The following is a 15,361-nucleotide window of genomic DNA, read 5'->3' on the forward strand; positions in this document are numbered from 1 at the left end:
GAGGATAGGAAGCTCCTGGCTGCCTGTGCTTTCGTGCTATTAATTGCCATTAATAGCCATTCAGCAAATAGATGTCTGCTGCTAAATAGCAGCACAAAATGAAACCACCTTTGTCACAGCCACAAATTTTCAACATTTGGGGGCAACAAAGAGCATAGGCATCTGTTTTCTTGGCTTTTGTGCCACCATAACCTTTTATAATGGCACAAAAGTGGTGTCTGTTTCTGCCCCTAGTCCCCCATTATGAAGGCTGGGTTATTTTAAACATTTCCATAGCACAGTCGGTCCTTCCTCCTGTTGCTGAGCTACTGCCGCATCAAATACTTAAGCACTCTCTTCCCTGTTTTTACACCACGTTGTGAATGGGTGCAACATGCATAAACCACAAATAAAAAAATACTAGGACTACAGATCTGGTTTGTGCTTTAACTGCTCTTTCAACTCCAGGGAACTGGTGCCTTGAATTACAGTAGAAGAGCGCCCCCAAGTGGACAGCAGCAAATGTTACTCCAGAGAGCGCTTCAGGGAAGTTGAGTTAAGCTGGAAGTGCCTCTGTCACAGAACAAAAAAAAAAAAAGCCTAACAAGCAGTCATTGTTTGAACACCTGCAGATCTCCCTCTACAGCTGGGAGGATGCCAGCAATGCCGTTCCTTGCTGGCCAGAGTTCAAACTGTGACCTTTTTAAACAGGAAGCAGGCGAAGGCTGGGGTTTCATGTCAGAAATCTGGCAAGGGGAAAAGCAGAGAAACTGAGAAGGTAGAGAGGTCCAAGCTGCATACCAAATAAAAGAGTATTTCAAAATGTCATTAACCTTCCTGCCTTACCCTGTACTCACTGCCACCTTTGTGAAAGCACCCTCCTCCTCTACCTTCTCTATTGGCATGTATTTGCACATGGCTACAGTGGGGTTCGCACCATGTTGAGAAGACAGTCAGCGCTCAGTCCTTGTGCTTAGACATATCGGGAAACCATTTTAGAAGCCTACACTTCAGAAATGACAGAGCACCTGTCAGTTATGTCATGTTGCATCAGTAAATCAACAGCAGTACATGCTGCTTTATGAGGCTGGACAAAACTGAAGCCTATTGGTGCTTCAATATGCTGGCGGACTGGGAGGCCAAGGGGTTAAAGACAACAACCAGGAGTCAAGATTCCCACATTTAATAAAGACCGGATTGTGGGTAACTAGCATCTTTCACAAGTGAGAATCCCAGTTTACCTTCCCATGACAGAGATATACACTACTTCTCTCCTTCAAAAGGGGCTTTGGAAATTCTAGGTGTAAATGGAAAAGAAGAGGACAGCTTAGCTAGAATTTGGTTCACTTTCCTGAAAAAATGAAGCATTCAAGAATCTTCCAGGACAAGGGTAAGATTTTTCCCTTGCACTTATAAAAAATAATAATCAGAAGATAGGCCCTCACAGTGAACACAGCTCATGAAGGGAACTGTAGTGGGGCTGTAAGGGGAAATCGAATCTTAACATGACTAGTTTAACCAATCTGGGACTCATGGAGTAGGGGAGGAGGGAGAGGAAGGAAGCCCTTTACACATATTTTCTGTTCCAATGAAGCTAGGAAAAATGCTAGGCATGTATTTTGGCTTAAGGAAAAAAAAATCAAGCCTATCCAAAATTCACAAATGTTTTATTCCAAGTAACACTGAAGAAAGAAAAAGAAAATCAAGGGGAACACCTTGCTTGTTTGATCTCTACATAGGCATTTCAAATTAAGTAGATTGCATACTTCTAGATGCTCCTTGTCAGTAAGAGTTTTACTTTGCAGGCAGGCTGGGGCATAAAAGCTGTAGCACCCTGCTGCTGCAAGGATGCTACAAATTCCAGTGTGCTCTTTGCTGAGCAGGGTCTCCTGAGCTCAGGTTGTCCTGAGCTAACTAGGGAGTGCAAGGGACTGCCCCTTTCTCACACAGCACACTAAGAATATTACCTGCACAAAAGAGTGCTTACCCTTTTCTTTCTGTGCAAACATTAATAGATTTTGTCCTGTGGATAGCTCCCCTCACATTCACAGCTCCCTGGACCACTTCCTTCCATTTATGATCACATAATAGCTCTGTGGCAGATGCTGGTATTGCTTACAGAAGTATTTTTATTTTTCAGCTGTCCTTTATTGCAATTTAGCAGCAGGGAAAAATAGCATGATAGCATCTTCCAGCTGTACATTGACCGTTGTGAGAATCACTGTGCTGTGGTGACTCTACAAATGATAAAGCCCAGGCCAAATTTCTCAAGAGCAAGGAGAATGTCATCTTCAAAAAAAATGGAGCAGAGTAGCAGTATATGCACTTAAAGGTGTTTATACCACAAAAAGTTAAACATCCTCCCTTCCCTATTCCATAAAGAACCTGAAGCCTGCCAGAACAGAGCCAAAAAAACCCTGTCACCCTTTAAAGACTTCTAAGGATTACTTTTAAGTTATGGATTTAGTAATATGGAAATACTGCTTTTACCAATAACTTCATAGATTTTATTACCTCTTTGTCATAGTCCTAATGCTATTTACATGTCTTCCACCTGTTGAAGCCTAGGCTATACCTCCATTCTAACCTCTGGAGTAGGACCTGCCTATTTGTACAGTACTAGCATAACAGGATTCCCCAAACCAACCATAGTAAAAAAATAATACATTTCAAAGTATCAGCTTGATGTATTGAAAAACACTTCTGAAAAGAAATAGGTTCCTGCCCATCTGGACTACATTCCTTTGCACAGTTACTTTAAGAGGCATACTTATTTGAAATATTCAACATTCACCTTCAGAATTCAAAAGCACCAAGTCCATGTTAGCTTCAAAGTTGTACTTTATTTTAATTAGAAAGCAGAATGTTTAGGCATGAGCTCTTTTTTGTGAATGTCCCTTGTACAACGAGCAGGTCCTGCCTTGAGGACATATCTGCCTGTAGCTATACCAAGGTTCCGGCACTAGACAATGTAACAGGTGCATCGAACAAGCGCTCTTCACCAGACACGTAAAAACTGATGGTCTACCAAGTTGCTGAGAAGGTATTTGACAGAAAAATGCAAGTAACACCTCCAGCTCAGCCAGAATGATATGCCCAGAACCAAGGTCTTCTTCATTTTAACAGTGAAAGTTTTGATTGGTTTTATGGGGAAAATTCTTCTTCCCCTCAGAAGTCTCAGCAAAACCACTCCCTATGTTTGCATCGAAAACACATGCTGTTAATCCTAAAAAAGACTCTGATTAGAAGTAAGAATGTAGTGTGAAGTAACAGCAAGCATGTTGTCATAACAGTACTCTTTAATCATGGGTACTTCACTGCATCATTTTCGCCCCTTTTCCAATTCTGGTCCTTGTCCAAAAATGAGGGTGGTGGTAAGGTGGGGGGTTTTTTTGGTTTTCGTTATTTTTAATTTTAAAGTACAATCTTGAATTTCATTTCAAGAGGTATGGCTCTCAGAGCTTGCAGAACTCTCATATATTTTGTAGTTGAATTAGATGGTTCATACAGCAAGAGCTTCTGGACCTTGTCTACATTTTTCTCCATGACATACAGTAGAGAAGATCCCATCACTCAAAGCAGAACACAGTAGCAAGAGAAAATACATAGAAACTCAAAATTGATGCAGTACAGAAAAATATGCCAACACTGCTATCTCCCACTCTGGTTCTCAGGCTGGCAATACTGCTTGGAAGGAATTTTGTGCATGTCAGGAATCTCGCAAATAAAGATTATTGCATTTGGTCCTAGGCATCTAAAAAAAATACTGAAGGCTTAAATGAAAATGAGAGACTACAGATTTTTCAGCTCCGTTAAAGTCTTTTATAGGCACTGCTCCAATATGAAAGACTGGCCCTGAAGCATAAAAAGGAATCCCTACACCTCCTTGACAAATGTTTTCACTATCAAATAATCAAGTCAACACGAAAATATTTAAGCACGTGCTGGAGATGGAGCAGAGAAGTCTTCTGTGTGGAAGAGACATGAATTACTTGACAGCAGTTCTGGATCCTGGACTATAAACTAAACTTTTCTTAAAGTATATAAATTCCACTTGCAGCATTTCATATGAATGAGTCTCTCACAATTGACCAGAAACAAGTAGTCAAATACTTGTCCCTTCATTGCTGCTAGGCCAGCACTTATTTAAAAATGAGAATACCTTGGGTTTAATGCATGGGCACAAGTGTATTGGTATCTAACTAGCTGTGAGATACATTTCCCAACTCGTGTCAGAGCTAGAAATTACTACGGTCATGGTGGTGATGAAAATGGTAGCTGGAGCATTTACAAGGCTTCCCTGTCTTGTCAGGTTTAAAGGGTAAACTCTTTAGGCACAATATCTGCTTCCCTGGAGGAACCAAGACAGACCTGAGCTTTTCTTCTTATGAAGAGAGGGGAAAGCATTTTTATTTTTATTCTCTACAGAAACTAGGCAACAGTCTGAAGCCAATACTCATCATATGACACGACCTAACTTAATTTACAGGACATTTGGAAATAGAGGCAGTTTTGTAAAGACCCTAACAAACTGCCTCTCCCAATCTGCCATATTAAAAAAAACAAAACAAAACAAAAACAAAAAACCAACCTAAACAAAACCAAAAACTGAACATATTAAACATGGTGTGTGCTTACAACCATAATTATGGAACTCCAGTGCCAGAGGGAAATCTCTCTCTTGGCACATCCACTGTGGAGGTGCAAACACAAGATATACAGAAAAAAAAATCCCTTCCAATATACAACCCTCCCCACTCATGCCCATTTACCAAAGCCTGTGAAAGCTTCAGATCTACCATTTCAGCAAGGGCATAAAAAAAAATTAGAGCTGTCAAATGAAATCCAATTCAGAAAGATGGATTTACTAATAAAGTAATTAAAATACATTTTACTTTAAAAAGGGTTTTTTTGCCATTTTCTAACCCTTTATAAAATGCAAACAGTATGCTAAAAAAGTCTGAACCAAAGGGAATGTGCTTTGGAAACATTATTAAAAATACATGTTCCAAAAAGCATGATGTGCCCGAGTTTGTTTTATTTTTCACCTGATTGGATAATTCGAGAACACTCCTCCCCCTTCCCTGGGTCCATAAGAAGCTGGCTTTAGAAAAGAAGAGCTCCCATGCTGCCAACTTCACTCTGCTCCTTGACAAAGATTTCAAAGTACTGGTAAATGATAGTGACAGCAAGCAAAATTCCAGTTCCAGACCCAATCGCCCCAAGGAAATCTGCCAGGACAGAGAGGGCACCAATGCAGAGACCACCAAATGCAGCAGCTGTGGGAATATACCTGTAAAATACAATGGTAATAAGAAAAGCACTGTCAAATTTCACTTTGGATTTGAATCGCACTACCTTTCACATGCAAGACTGCAGTACTGTTGTAGGATAAAGGTACCTGGTACCGTAACCTAAAATCAAGAGCTGAGTATTTTTCCTAGAAAGGAAATATCAACTCCTTTAAAATAAGAAACTAGACTTCAGACAGCCAGGGTCAGAGTGATTTTTCAGCAGCTACCCTACAGTTTGATACCACTGTTACTAATAAATATAGAATTGTTTTGTAACAGAACACCCTTTTCCATCCTGGTTTCAACAACCAGGAAGGAGGAACATGCATTAGGATCATCACACTAGACAAGGTGGGAACATAGCTTGGCCCAACAGGACAAACTGGAGTTATGGATAAGAAAAGGCTCCAACCAGCTGCATTAGTAAGCATAAAGGGCCAGGCTATAGCAACTGGCTCACCCAAAATACAATGTATCTTCTTCCAAATACTTTAAAGTTAGGATTGTGATGGACCAATGGAAACTGGCACCTATATCCCAATACAAATTACATGTTTATATTATGAATCAATACACAGTGGGAAGCACTGCAGAACTCAAAGAGATCCCTTTTGTCCACCTCTTGGCAAAGTATTTTAATGATTAAATATTTTTAAAAGTATTTATGTAGAACATAGAACTCTGATCCAGAACTGTATGTAATTGAGGGATCTGAATATATTTAACCTTACTCATCAAAACAGAATGTTTGAAAATGTAAATGCCTGTTTAAAGGCCACGTATATTCCTATAGGCAAAACAAATAAAATAAAAAGACAGTAGAAATATAGCTACATATGCATGATTACATGAAAGAGCTTTACAATGACCTGCTGTAAATGTTTCACCTGACTACTCATCTATTCCACTCCAGATGAACACTGTAGTTTAACTGTACTATACAGTACTAGCATAGGAGTGGACAAACAAAACTGACTAGTTCAGCTAATGTGTGTTCCTGAGTATTAAGATCCAACCATTTCCTTTAGAAGTTTGTGTTACATCTGTCCACAGCCTAAGTTATATTACTCACATGTTGTAGTCCTTACAGCCATACGAGGATGCTAAAACATCACAATAACTGTTTTCTAAGTTGGGCAATTGCATATACATGTCCTTAAAGGAGACAATTTGGGCCTTAATTCAACAGCTCTTATTCCGCGCAGGGAACCCTAAATCACATACATCCCACAACTGTCAAAGAGGACTGAAGCCAGGACGTTCACTACCACAAATAAGTTTCTACCACTTGAGCTATGTCCTTTTGCTGTGAAGTAGTAGTGCAACCTATTACCTCTGGGCCTAGCCATTAGCAGAAGATGAACATGCGTGCTAGGGCAGAACATTACATGAAGACTGACCTGGAAAGAACATGATGTATTTTTATCTCACCTGTTTAGTTCATGTACCATGGAGGTTTCTCTATGGCCTCTCATGACCATCTGTTGCTCTTTCAGTTGTTTGGCAACCTGCATTAATGCAAGAAATTGAGGTTATAAATTTGATGCCAGTTTAAAAGATACTATCACAGAATCTACTAGCAGTTTAGAATTAGTAGCAAGGTACTGCAGTGGCTACATGTCAACCACCTTCCAAAAAACAATATTAAAAGCAAAGGGGAGCCATTTACAAGGATTATGTTTATTTGAATTTGTCTTTTTCCACTCTTGTAAGCCAGGATGGGCTGAGTAAATAAAAGGCATCTCTACACCATCCATTATTGGATGCTTTTTGGGATAAGTCAAACGATGCTGAAAAAGAAACCACCACTGGGAATAGGCAAACTATAAAAGAGCAAGTTCCTAGTGGAATCATTTACCAACCAGTAAGCAAAACCAGGTAACCTTTAACAAAGTCAAACGTGGTTCTGTATAACAAACTGCAGTTTTTTTGTGCTAGCTCCTGTAAACTCCAGAGATACAAATTCAAGGAGTTTTAAGCTCTTTTTTTTTTTTGTTTAAAGCAACTAGGGTCTAACAGTCTCTCCTGTAGTGCTGAGACAGCATTCATACAAAGGTGCTGAAAGCTATTTGGTATTTTACACACAATAAAAAAAACGTAGTCAACGTCTCGTGACTGCTGCACAAAGGTCCTCTCACGCGCCTAAGCAGCTAGGTGCAATCCCAAAATGAAAGTGTTCCAGCTGTTATAACAACTATAATGAGAACTGTACATTGCTCATATTCCATTTTTTAGTTCATACAGTTGCAAAAAAGCTCACCTCCTTACCAAAACCACACACCCCAAACAGCCTCAATGTCAGACATTTTCCACTTTTGATAACGCCCAGCAATGCAATTTAAGAATGAAACATTTTGTCTGAGCTTCAAGCATCTTGGAACAACTGGCCCTCCCTGAGGCCAGACACATGTATACGAGATGAATTATTTTCATGGTACTTGGAAACACTGTTACAGCTAACTATTATACCCAAAGAGGCCTCAAGAAAGCTTATTTTGGCCAGATGTGTATTCAAGTACTGCTTTTAAATAATGTAATTACTCACACTATGTAGCTCTCCACTATACCGGAGAAATGTATGCCTTTCACATTGTTCTGTTTTCTTCTATACTACCCAAGTGATGTTTAAGCATCTTTTTTCTTAAGCTGCTCACCAAGAGCATTTTGGGGTTTTTTTGTTTTTGTTAAAGAGGCAATGAGCAAGGAGACAGCAAAAAGGACATAAAGTACGAATCGGGAGACCAGGATTCTACCTTTGTGTGCCCAAATTCTCCCACTTGTAAAATGACAATGGTAATGCTTACTCACTCACTAAAGTCCTTGAGATCCTCAGGACAAAAGGCAGAGTATGTATAGAGCATTACTGAAGCACATCTGGCACTAGCCTATAGTGTCTATTTCAGAATATTACTGGGATGGAATAATTACTGCACAAGAATTCTCCTGACTTTATGCTGCAAATTTATTTCTTTTACTTACATCTTTGGCAGAGGAGCCAGAGACTTCAATCCATGTCTTAGAGAAGAACGCACAGGAGCCCAACATAAATACTATATAAACAACAGCATGGACAGGATCTTCTAACACTGAAGTAAAGGACTCAGGAGGTGACAGATAATAGCAAAGTCCACCAACTGGATAAGCACGAGCAGGACCTCCAGATGACGTGTCCTAAAAGGAAGAAGCAGATTTGTCCTGCTTAGTTTCATCTCCCCACCTGTTAGCAGTTTGACTAGCCCCCACGAAAACCACCTCAATTACTGGGTAATACTCATGCAGTGCAAAGGGATTTGAGTTTTTCCAATAAGAGCAGTTTTTCAATGACATAGCAGAATATAGTGACACATGAACCAAATGAATTAGGGTCAGCAAAGGAAGAAGAAAGCTACATACTCTACAGTCAACAACAAAGGAAAAAACACCAGAGGCTGGACTATTAGTCTCAGGATGAATAATTGTGCCTGTGAATAAGTGGCCTTATTTTTAGAAAGGCTGTCTCCCAAGCTGGGCATTTAAGTGGGGCCCTTATACAGCAGATTATAGAAAACAGCCAAATACTTACAGACCAGGTACCCAGTAGGCTAACCAACAAGTTGCCACTGAAGCGAGCAGACAGCATCTGGGAGATCACGTACAAATTGGATACCAGGGCAGACTGAAGAATGATGGGAATATTGGAAGTATAGAATAGCTTGATAGGGTAAGTGTTGTACTGGCCACGGTAGCGGGCAGACTTGATGGGGAGGTCCACTCTGAAGCCCTAAAGTAATCAGAAGAAAATCCATCATTATATTTTAGAGTTGACATACAGATACAGAGTACAGCAAGCCCACTGTTTCAACAAGACCTCATCAAAAGTCCTGCTGGGAAACCTGCAGGTGTCATATGCTCTGCCAGCTAAGCCGTCCACTTAAAAAACTTCTGCCAAGACCCTGGAACAATTACAGCTGGGCAAGGCAGCTTAAACATACAAATCTATTAAATGCCACAGTTCTTAATGGACAATCTTCAGTTTGCTGGTAAACAAATTCAGCATAGTGCCCAGGAGAGGAAGCTTTAAAACTAAACTAGATTTATTCGCTGTTTGTGGACTTTTTGCACCATTGAACAATGAAAGGACACAGATTTTTTAAAAAGTCTAAGGTGTTTTCTATCAAAATGGCCTGGCCTTTTTGGCAAGGTCTACTACAATACACATATCCATCAGCTCTGTTGGAGAGTAATGACAGATCGCAAGCCTTTGGTGGATGCAGTAAGTCAAGTATAGAAGCCCATAGCCTCTGCAGATCAGGTAACTGAGTACCAGAAGCAAGAAGCCTTCTGAACACATCAGCTGGTGAAATGTAACCCTGAAAGCAAATCAAGCTTTAAAACACTCAGCACATCAAAATTTCGTGGAAGAATACAACCACCAAACACTGAACTAATTTTGTTTGTATTGATCTTCAGAATCATCAGCTTTTCTGTGGAAGCATTTCTAGAATCTCTACCCAAAGCACATGAAAATGCAAGTGATACCAGGTAACGTATATAAATATAGTGAACCATGCAATCCTGTATTCATTATTTCGATAACAAGCACTTTTTAGACAACGTTCTCAGTTCCAACTGACCTGGAAGTAAATGACAATTGCAAAGACAAAGATGGTGGCAATCAGGTTCATGAGGTTGGGAAGGTTCTGACGGTAGAAGGCTTCACGGAGAGCTCTGACTTTATCTGTACGAGTAGCCAGCAGATGAAACAGAGCAATGATGGCGCCCTCAAACTCCATTCCTTAAAGGAGAAAGAAGTTGCAAGGAAAAGTTAGTTCAGATATCTTGTGACCCTGAGACTTTGTCCTATTAACTAGGGTTTGGAAATACACTTTAGAATAGGATTTTAAAAGTACTTGCTTTTAAAAGTACTAAATCTGCTGTCACTAGCGAGTTTTACCAGAGACCTCCAAGGAACTGGTCAGGCCACAAACTTGCTATAGGAAAACAAATGAATATGGAAAAATGCTACTAAGTCCAGATGCTAATAGTCTAAACACGGATTTTATACCCCATAGCTTTTTTACCACAGTGCCAAAGAACACACCTTAACATAAAGTAACAATTGTATAAAATAAAGGAATTTAGAGATGAAAACAGAGCACTTAGTAGCTGCAGAATGCAGTGTATCTTGAAAAAGTGAATCATTATTCAAAATAGTTTTGGAACTGCACTAAGCAAAGTTATTCAAAAACCCAGATTTCCCACAAAACAAGCAATAAGCACAAAGGGCAATGCAGTATTACAGAATCAAAACCAAAATAACTAAGTGACATTTCAAAGGGACACAGTACTTTGTTTTCCCTAATCCAAGTTGTCTTTTACACTTCAGGAGAACCCAACGCTCACAAAGCAAACAATTTTGACTCCCGCTGAAAAAAAGTAAAGTCACATCATTAAAGCCCAAGGCTGTGCAAGAAGAAGTTTAGAGTGTCCTAACTACAAAAAAAAAATGCTCCTTTGAATCAGTGGCACTTGCAGCTGCAGGCTCACAGATGGCCCCTTTTGGGCAGAGCAATCTTACATTCCATATTTCCCCCACAATCCTCAGGATTACCATCCCTCTTGCCAGTCTCTGTTAATCAAACATGTAACCAGTAACCCTAAAAGTGGTGCAAGTACTCTGAACACTTAAGGGGCAAAAACAACGTAAGTGGAAAAAGCTGCAGATTAAGTATTAAACACTCACAGCTTATTTTTACACCTCAAACTGGCTGCCTTTCCATAAGCAGATACTATGTTACAAAATTAGAGTGCTCTTTATTTCCTTCATCTCATCTCTCCTTGCAGTCCCATAGGGTACTTTCATGGCATTTACACCTAGCATATGAACATTCCCCTCATAACTGGGATTCCCTTCGATAAATGCTACAGGTTAAGAAGTCAGGAGCAGCTTTTGATGGTTATTTTCCCACATTGTTTTTTTTCTTTTTTGGGCTTAGAAATAAGACATCTCTAAAACTCAAATGTGCTTTGGACGCTCATCACGGTGCTATGAATAGGAAATTTAGGTAACTGATGCTTCAGAATGTGGAAAAATGAATGTAAATGTACAAGGGTAGCCTCTTCATCTTTCATAAATAAGCCCTAACGCGAGTAAAGATCACAGAGAATAAAATATGTTACCTCGACCAGTGTTCACAGTGGTGGGGCTGAATGCCTTCCATACAATAGTCTCACAAATGTTAGTAGCAATGAAGAGAGAGATGCCAGAGCCAAGACCATAGCCTTTCTGCAGAAGCTCATCCAATAGCAGAACTATCAATCCAGCAACAAAAAGCTGCAGGAAAGGAAACAGCATTATTCACTCAAGGCTTCACCCTTTTTATTTTCCTAACAATGCTCACTCTGTACAAGTGCTTTGTGCCACTGGAGGTGGCAAAAAAGAAAATCACCAGAGGTTAAGCAGCAAAAATCCGATTTAGTTGGCAGACACTGGTGTCTTGATCTCTTTTTACTCCATTAGAAATGGACAATGGTCCTTTAGGCTGTTTGTTCACACCTTCTACACAGGCTAAAAAGGGAGCATGATGTTGAAGAGTGATGCGTATGGTCTGGTATAAGGATTACCTGAATTGTGATAAGCAAACAGATGCCAGTACCCATCTCCGATGGATCTCCGTACATCCCAGTCATTACATAGACGATAGATTGACCGATGGTAATAATCATGCCAAACACTGTAGAATAAGAAAAAGTACTGGCTGTTTAGTCTGTAGATTTACACCCAGGAGGAAGGTAGACTAAGTAACAGAGATTTTTCATTGTAGGGTCTGAATTTAGAGGACTGTTTCATTAACTCCTTTCCTAAGTTAAAATGAATTTTAGTCAGTGAAATCAGCTGTAACACACTACAGCGCTTACAAATACTTCATAGCCACAGTGAGAGAAAACTGCCATAAGACAAGAAGCAGAAAAATTTCCATGCTTGCAGGGAATAATTTTAAGAATATCTTGAGTAATAAGCTACTGAGCTGATTCTTAAGCATTTTAGATGAGGTTTTTTTCCCCTGATAAACAGATCTGTGTGTGTACCCCTTGTGAAATAAATAAGTTGCAATGAAGACATAACTAAAATTATCTAGAAATTTACCACTGGGGCAGTAACAGGACAGTTTATTGCAAGGAGTCATATCAAGAGTCACAAGAATGAAAGAGGAACATCTGCAACAAAGAACTGCTTCATTGTTTTGCCCTGCAAATATGCTTCAGTCCTAAGCAAGGGACCATTTCTAGGTAGCCAGGGTTGGGGGTTGGCTTTCCAACATGCATTAAATGCTTGGCTTCTCTGCTGTATGTGCAGAGGGACTTAGACACACATCCACTAGGAATGTGACTGAAGCTTACTAGATAATAGGCCAAACAGCAATCCAACAACAAATTAGAGCACTAGAGTATTGATTTGGAATCAAGACGCTATCACTAAGGGAGACCTGTATGTCAGACTCTAAGATTTGTCACAGGGTTAAGTTCACAGCTTACTGCTTCCATTGTTACAGTGAGGCCCTCTCGGAAAGAAAAGAAAAAGCATTCTATAAGAACCTCCTTCATTATCAGTTGCTACTTACATTTCTGCGCTCCATTGAAGAGAGCTCGGTCTTTTGGGGTGTCACCAACTTCAATTATCTTGGCACCAGCCAGCAGCTGCATGATGAGCCCAGAAGTGACAATGGGTGAAATACCTAGCTCCATCAATGTACCTGTCATATGCAGAAAGTGGAATGAAACAGAATCAATTCAGTCCAGCCATGTCCATGGCAAAAACTGATAGGCTTACCTCACCAGGGTGAACTAATATGACACAGCATTAAAAATAATACTTTTTACTTTATAAAAATTATAAAGTCTAAGTAAGTTTAAAAATAAAAGCTTTCAATGGAAATTGAAGCTTGATGAAAATCAGTTTAAACCATGTATCATAGCATCACTCCTCAGAGCTTTTAGAATCATAAGATCAATCCTTTTTCAACAGGTATGCCAGGTTTAGATGATATAAAGCTTCTTTCACTTTTTTTTTTTTTTTTAACAAAAGGACATTCAAAGGAGTTCTGAGGACAGAAATGAGCAACTGTACAAATGTTCCAAAATTATATGGTAGTCTCTTCCCTTCCTATTGCGCTATAGTTAACAGATATTGAAAACTGATGTTATATACTTGTGCGCGCACGCGCACGCACACGGACTGGTATCAAAGTATATTGAAGCGACTATACTTCACATGATTTGTATCAGCATTAAAAAAAAAAAATCTTCAGTGAACAACCAGCCAGACTACAAACACTAATGATTTTTCTGTCCTGTGATTCACTCAAAGGCATCACTAAAACAAAACTAAAAAGCTATCATATAGCTGGGAAACTGCATTCAAATGCACTGTCCTTGCTGCAGAATTTAGACCCATCTCATTCCCCTCTTGTTTTCAAAGGCTATTTGGCTACACTGTAGATATTTGCAATGGAAGACATATGCCCATCCATATATGGAATTTTTGATGCTGTTTATGCCAGCTCTAATCCCCAAATGTGTTTGCTTTATGTTTTACCTGTGTTTATTGCTTTAATTCAGATATTAAACATCATTAATAAAAACCTGCAAACCAAGATAAGCCCCAAATGTTCAATGGAGCCAAATTATGTAGCAACTGGAAATACAACAAAATCATGCACTAGGAAGTGAGAAATTTCCACAAGAAGTGGGATCATACCTCTATTTGAAGCCAGAATTACTCTCATCCAGTAGAAAGGATCCGCTGAGTCTGATGACATGATACCAAACAAGGGAATCTGAATGTCCATGCAATGAAAGGGAAGTGAGGTTAAATAAAATTACGGACTTGGTTTCCCTTATTTTAAGGAAGGGTTGAAGGACTGTTACACACATACCTGGCAGCATACTAAGAAGATGAAAAGAGTGATAGCTGTCCATAGCACTTTTTCTTTAAACTGAATCTAAAGCAAGAGAGATAAAAGGGAGAATTATACTGAGTAAGCTGTCATTGTCAATGTCTGATCTATTAAGCCAGTTAAGTAAACTCTGATAGCAGTCTGAGCTCATTCTACTTTTCCACCCTTTACAAGATAAGTAAATATAGGCTCCTTGAAGAAAATTGCCAATCCCCCTTTCATCCCTTTGATACTGTATAGAGGTTTAAAAGAAAGTGCCAAATCTTTACTTAAACTTCTATTCAATTAAACAAGCTTATGTAAACAATAAGGTAATTCCAGTGTTTTTACTGATATTGATACTTATAATTTAATATCCTAAAGAAAAAGAGCTTTTAGCACCAAACTAAGATTATTGTTTGAATTAGCTGCATTTCAGAGAAAGAGATAATTTTAAGTTTAATTTTTAGGTACACAAGTTCATATTTCTCACATGCACAGCCATTAGCTTATGCCTTATCTAAAAAGTTGACTGTTTTAGCTATATTTACTGAAACAATTGCTCATCACAGTACTTTTAGCATACATGCAGTTATGCACCAGTACATAAAGGTACCTTTTTATCAATACCATTATACTCACAGCTGCAAGGGTAGTACTACTATAACTATTTCAGTTAAAAATAATCACGCTGCTGACCACTACAGTCACGTCAGTTCAAAACCTGTATCAGCTAGGCCTTATACATCTTATCTTTCACAAATAAAGAACGATGAAGGACACTTTCAATAACATACCTTCCTTTCTGGCTTTTGGATTTCAGGCAAGATAACACAGAAGGGCTTGATTACTTCCAGAAATTTTACTGCAAAACAAAAAGTTAAAAAGGCAAATGAAACACAGGTATGAAATTGATAGCAAATTTGATTACTAGGCACTGAAACTTGGTAAAACACAATCTGAAAAGTTAGTTTTTACAAGTCTTCAGGATTCCAATTGTGGGCTTAGGGCTCTCACACCCTAACCCCACATGGATAACTGCACTGACAAGAATGAGAACCAGGGGAATGTTAAAGGAAGAGATTCTGGGCGTTTTCTGACTATCTTTCTTGAGAAGGATAGCAGGAAAAAAAAAGCCTGTAAGTTTTGCTACATGATGTTTCCCCCCCCCGC

General features: G+C 39.2%; 1 protein-coding gene across 1 annotated transcript in view; it reads right to left on the bottom strand.

Moving 5' to 3' along the window:
* Positions 1-2,802: 2,802 nt before the first annotated feature.
* Positions 2,803-15,361, bottom strand: part of SEC61A1 (Sec61 translocon alpha 1 subunit) — a 14,225-nt gene continuing 1,666 nt past the window's right edge. Inside the window, exons 2-12 of the mRNA XM_006017771.3 lie at positions 14,986-15,053; positions 14,189-14,254; positions 14,011-14,089; positions 12,875-13,006; positions 11,877-11,986; positions 11,433-11,586; positions 9,887-10,047; positions 8,836-9,033; positions 8,253-8,444; positions 6,705-6,781; positions 2,803-5,272 (exon numbers count right to left, since the gene is read on the bottom strand). Of these exons, the coding sequence (XP_006017833.1) occupies positions 5,086-5,272; positions 6,705-6,781; positions 8,253-8,444; positions 8,836-9,033; positions 9,887-10,047; positions 11,433-11,586; positions 11,877-11,986; positions 12,875-13,006; positions 14,011-14,089; positions 14,189-14,254; positions 14,986-15,053 (1,424 nt within the window). The 3' untranslated portion in view covers positions 2,803-5,085. The remainder of the gene's footprint in view (positions 5,273-6,704; positions 6,782-8,252; positions 8,445-8,835; positions 9,034-9,886; positions 10,048-11,432; positions 11,587-11,876; positions 11,987-12,874; positions 13,007-14,010; positions 14,090-14,188; positions 14,255-14,985; positions 15,054-15,361) is intronic.

Source organism: Alligator sinensis, unplaced genomic scaffold (genome assembly GCF_000455745.1).
Source record: "Alligator sinensis unplaced genomic scaffold, ASM45574v1 scaffold839_1, whole genome shotgun sequence".
Classification (NCBI taxonomy): domain Eukaryota; kingdom Metazoa; phylum Chordata; order Crocodylia; family Alligatoridae; genus Alligator; species Alligator sinensis.